The sequence below is a fragment of the Lasioglossum baleicum genome, chromosome 16 (genome assembly GCF_051020765.1).
Source record: "Lasioglossum baleicum chromosome 16, iyLasBale1, whole genome shotgun sequence".
NCBI classification, from domain to species: domain Eukaryota; kingdom Metazoa; phylum Arthropoda; class Insecta; order Hymenoptera; family Halictidae; genus Lasioglossum; species Lasioglossum baleicum.
In genome coordinates, this window is record NC_134944.1 from 4,759,835 (window position 1) to 4,764,970 (window position 5,136).

General features: G+C 39.4%; 1 protein-coding gene and 1 long non-coding RNA gene across 3 annotated transcripts; one reads left to right on the forward strand and one right to left on the reverse strand.

The window, feature by feature from the left end:
• The first annotated feature begins 288 nt into the window (after nt 1-288).
• LOC143216785 (small ribosomal subunit protein eS28) lies at nt 289-4,320 on the forward strand. The gene is made up of 2 exons (XM_076440185.1): nt 289-842; nt 1,734-4,320. The coding sequence occupies exon 1, from the start codon at nt 585-587 to the stop codon at nt 780-782; it is 198 nt and encodes a 65-aa protein (XP_076296300.1). The 5' UTR covers nt 289-584; the 3' UTR covers nt 783-842; nt 1,734-4,320.
• On the reverse strand, nt 3,373-5,048 carry LOC143216786 (uncharacterized). 2 transcript variants are annotated; one of them, XR_013010623.1, is made up of 2 exons: nt 4,741-5,048; nt 3,373-4,660 (listed from the first exon to the last, which is right to left on the reverse strand). It is a non-coding gene; the product is annotated as an uncharacterized LOC143216786 (long non-coding RNA). The 2 variants fall into 2 exon arrangements; XR_013010624.1 differs by having other exon boundaries at nt 4,738-5,048.
• Nucleotides 5,049-5,136: the final 88 nt, after the last annotated feature.

Consider the following 5,136-nt stretch of genomic DNA (forward strand, 5'->3'; position numbering starts at 1 on the left):
TAATGCTGCAATGTTCACCAATTTTTTCGAAATTTTTTGTTGAGCACAGCATAATTCGTTAAACCTGATGCCTTCGCTGCTATTAAATCATCGATTTTAGTTTGATCCTTCAAGGAGACCTTGAAGTTTGATCCTTGGTCATTCTAGGATCAAACCACAAGCTGGTTTCTCTGTCTCGCATGATCGCGAGATTCAAACATTCAGCTGCAGATTCGTCACAAGCACGTGGGATCTAGGCAACCAATGCAGCGTCGAAGAAGTTATTTTAAGCTCGCATTAGCCATTGCTGCCAAAGCAAAGCTCGTCAAATTTCTCGCAGTTTCCCAGTGAAGATATTCAAATTTTTCCAAACAATTTTTCCTGAAACTCATCCGAACAGAATCGACAATTTTTTGGGTCTAAAATAGATAATTTCTGAGGTATCTTTGCGCGCTGTTGCGAGCATTGTTAGGACGTCTGTTGCAGATTCTTGCGCCACGTTCTCCAGCTAAGTTGGCAAGTGTATCCGGTGCGGCTCGCCGGAATTTGTTGAATCAATTGTGCAACAGCGTCGCGTATAAAAGAGGCCAGTGCAATCGGGAGATATGGAGAAACCTATAGTGCGTGCTAGGGTGGTGAAGGTCCTCGGCAGAACCGGTTCACAGGGACAATGCACGCAGGTAAAGGTGGAGTTCTTGAACGAGCAGAATAGACAGCTGATCCGTAATGTGAAGGGGCCCGTCCGAGAAGGGGACATCCTCACCCTCTTGGAATCGGAGAGAGAAGCGAGACGGCTGCGCTAGATTGCACGGAGGGGCCTGCCTCTTTGTTTGGGACCATGCAACCGTACCCAAACCCTGCAGGTACATAGGATCATCGGCTACGGCCGTTGGCGTTATCCATGGGAACCGCTATTCCCAGAACCGTATTTATTTATAGCCAGACTGCGAAGTTTGTGCATGTACAGCCGGCAGGAAATATCTCTGGACAATCAAATGAAATCATTTCTCAACAGTGACTATTTTACTTGGTAAAATTAACAAGAATGTGTCTGTCGAAGTTCTCAGCCACTTTTTATAGAAATAAATTTGTCGAATTTGAATTTGTTGACTTCCTCGTGGACGCATCTTTAATGAAATGTAAATTAAAAATATTAGAAAGTCTGTAAAATACAAGTCAAAGCTTCAGAAAGAAGAATTTGCAAAAATACTAGCACAGCATGTTTACGATCGCAATAGTCGTAAATTAAAAATGTTAGAAAGTCTGTAAAATACAAGTCAAAGCTTCAGAAAGAAGAATTTGCAAAAACGCTAGCACAAAACATGTTTACGATCGCAATAGTCGTAAATTAAAAATGTTAGACAATCTGTAATAGTATATAAGTCAAAGCTTTATAGAAAGAAGAATTTGCAAAAACACTAGCACAGCATGTTTACGATCGCAAAATAATCGTAAATTGAAAATATTAGACAATCTGTAAGATACAAGTCAAAGCTTCAGAAAGAATTTGCATAAGATTCACAGTCTATTTGCAACCGTATGCAGTCACAGCTATATGAACAAATTATTAATCCATAACAAGGACCCCACACAGAAAATATTAAATAAATTCATTTAATAGCATCATACCATTAAATTAGAAGTTATATTAAAAGCTTATTGAAAACTGCGTTATATTAAAAACTATGCCAGTGTTTCTGTTCACGATTGTATTCTATTCTTTATTAATAATCGAGTAATCGTTTGTTCACCAGGTATTACGAACAAGGACAATACGTAGCCTCAGGAATTGCGAGAAGATTTCCAAAGTTTTTATATAAACCATTTTGTAATGCGTGTACCCCATTCGCACCAAACATTTGCAACGATGGACTTTATCAAATAAAATAGAAAAGTATCCAATAAACAAATATTCAGACTCTGCAGATTGTTATGGAATCGTTTCATTGCATTCCTTTAAATTGCAACAGGCATCGGTGAAAAACAAAACGAGTCTCCTATCCTATATCTATCCTGTATGTATACGAGTCAGCTTAATTTGTGCTCGATGAGGGGGAACTCATCGTTTTTGATATCAATCAAACGATTAGGCGAATCGACTTTTTGTAATCTGCAGTTACTCGAGTCGGATTAATTTCGACTATGTTGCAACGTCTGTGTGCAACGAGGATGTAGACATAATGATATGCACTGTTGCTCATAAAAGTGTATTTACAGAGAACTAAAATTTCTTCAATATTATCATCAAATATTATTGATCGTTTTATAATTGCAGGCTGTTACAGTGGTTTTTGATCGATTCGATACTCGCAACAAAAATTGTAAAATTTAAATGGAATTGATTGTTGCGAATAAACAATTTTATTGCGAATTATCGTGCATAATTTGCTATTTAACAGGAAAAATAAGAGCTCGATAAAAAATTAATTACGTTGTCGAGGATTCCAGTGAAATCGATTGAATCGATCCCACAAAAAACAGTACATGCTGATATATTTCCGGAACTCTTAATTTTTTCTTGTATAAATTAACTCTTCTGCCGCATTCCCAGCCTCAATGTGGCTAAAACTCCAATATAATACTACATAAACCTAAATCTTGTGTCTAATAAACAACATGTAAAATTAAAATGAAAATGTCATTGTGCAATAACAGTCAGAAAACCATTTCCGTTAGCAGAACGCCACGTGAATCGTCACCGACAGATGGCGCTGTCAATTTCCCGTAGCCAATGAGACAAGCGAAAAGAAAAGAGCGCATCGCAGTAATTAATTCTTCCCAAAAATTACGATAGCTCGTCGCCTAGAAACAGTCTCTAAAAAACCCTTACAATTTTTAGACATGAATCTCTGAATTTCCCTCACGAAAACCTGCAAAATTGTCAGAAATACAGTAGAAAACACGAAAGTTCATGGACTTCCGGTGGCAGCACGGTCTTCGAGTGAAGGAGAAGGAAGTCGCCTCGGCCAGGCGGCAGGTGACGCAGCGACGATGCTTCAGTCTAGTTTGAACCGTCGTTGAAGTTACGTGTTTTCCAAATTTTCTTTCCGTCTCGGATTATTCGAGACGTTTCCATTTTTTCTTCGTTTCACAAGTCGCGTAACATCGATGTTCAGACTAGACTGTAGATTTAAACTTTAGTATTTGGAACAGTGACTTGTTAAGCGTGCTAAGTGAATATTCCTTACTTTCGCGTGGTTCGCGTCTGCCGTGTCTTCCGCGTATGTCGGTGAGTCGATTTCTCGGTTTGGACAAACGTTAGTCCCCTGTCCTTTATTTTCTGATCCTTCTGTTCGTGTCTGTAAGGCGAGTTCGCTGCGTGACCGGTGATGCGCCGGGAACGTGCGCCGCCATTACATGGCCCGTTTTGCTCGTCGATCATGCTAGCCGTTGGGTAAGCGTTTTCCTCGACAGCCATTTTAGTAATACGATCCTTTGAGATCGGGCCGGAGGAGGTCGAACGTGGCAAAAACGGTATCCCATTAGGGAAGCTTAGCGACTAATCGCTGCACGAAAGCGCTGGAATAACTTCCCCCGTTCGTGGTTGGATACTTTTCCCTTGCTTTGCTGCAGCCATTTAACATTCGCGCGGTAAATAACAAAGAAATACACGTATTTCTTTGATATTTACAACTGTCCCCGCCCCAATTCCCGCGACAACGTTGTCCAACCTGGGCAATTGATCTACCAACATAACTCCGATCTTGTGGAGTCCGCTGTCGATCTCGTTTCTCGTTCTTGTTCATGGCTTTCTCCTTTCTGAGGCGGCAGCCATCTTCTATTAGCACGCTGGCGGGGCCTTTCCGAATTTATAGAACCATTGTACTATAGGTTAAGTTAGTAAATAAGTTTTGAAATTGTAAAACTAACGCACGCAAGTAGGGTTAATAATCTTTATTTCTTTACAGGATCAACGATTTTGTTTATTTCTTTACAGGGTCAACTATTTTGTTTATTTCTTTACAGGGTCAACGATTTAGTTTTAATCTAATGTAAGTAGTTTTAAGAGGATGGAGGCTGGCTAGCACCTTCATCCTTCCGGGTACGTCATTATAGTGTGATATGATATCTTTCTTTCTCGAGCGAAAGAACGATTGACTGTTTTGCTGCATAATATTTGTTTATTATGCGACAATTTTTTGATTTGCATATGGAGGGAGGATGGGATCCGTTGGAGTAGGGAGAGTCACTGGTTGCAGCAACCTCCACGTGGTGTGACTTGGGAAATTTGTGTTGCTTCTAAAAAAAAGCAATGCAAATTTGCGAATAGCTGCAAGATTATTGGTATCATTTGATATTTTACTGACGTTTGTGTTCAGAATAAAAGACCCATCATGAATACGGTTAGTTTCTTCATTCTTTACTAATACCCCTTGTGCTCCTTATAATTGTAATTTCAGATGAACAATGGTGGGGAGCAGGACAACATTGCGTGACCTTGCAGCGACCGTTCGTGGCTTTCATCAGAGTCTAAATATTTTCCTACGTTTGTGTTCAGTCGTAGTAATTGTTTTCGAATTAATTGGGACTTTGCGTCTGTTGCTTATTTTTTGATCCGTTCATTTTCTGAGTAAATTCATTGAATATCTGATCATTTTAGACATTTTACAGTACTTACAATTGAGCGTAGGCAAAGCATTTCAAATTCGTAAACAGTGACTCCCGTTAATATTCAGACGCTCTAAAAAAAATGATAACTTTTTAAATATTGGATTGTACGATTTGAACTTTTTGGAGAAGTTGGAGCAATTAGTTTACTACATTCTGTAGAATTCTTGTAACAATCCTTAGATTTATTGCAGTCAGACGCGGAAAATCCTGAAAAACTGCAATTTCTACCATCTTTAATCGCTTGTAGTTCAATGCAACGTCAACCGATTTTGATAAAATTTTCAGAACATGTTTAATTGTCACAGATCTACGAAATGTGTTTTCTAAATTCTCCATATAAGCCCGCACAAAAATATTTAAAAAGTTATGGTCTTTTTAAAAGGTCGGAAAAGATTCTAACCTCGCTAATCAAAACTCTCAATTTTCAAGCAGCCATTTCCAATGACATGAGGGCAGCGCGCATGAGATTTGAACGTGGAGAAGATGGCGCTGATTGTGAACCTGGCTTTGCGAACGGCGAAGATCGAGAGGGGCGGGTGGGGGGTA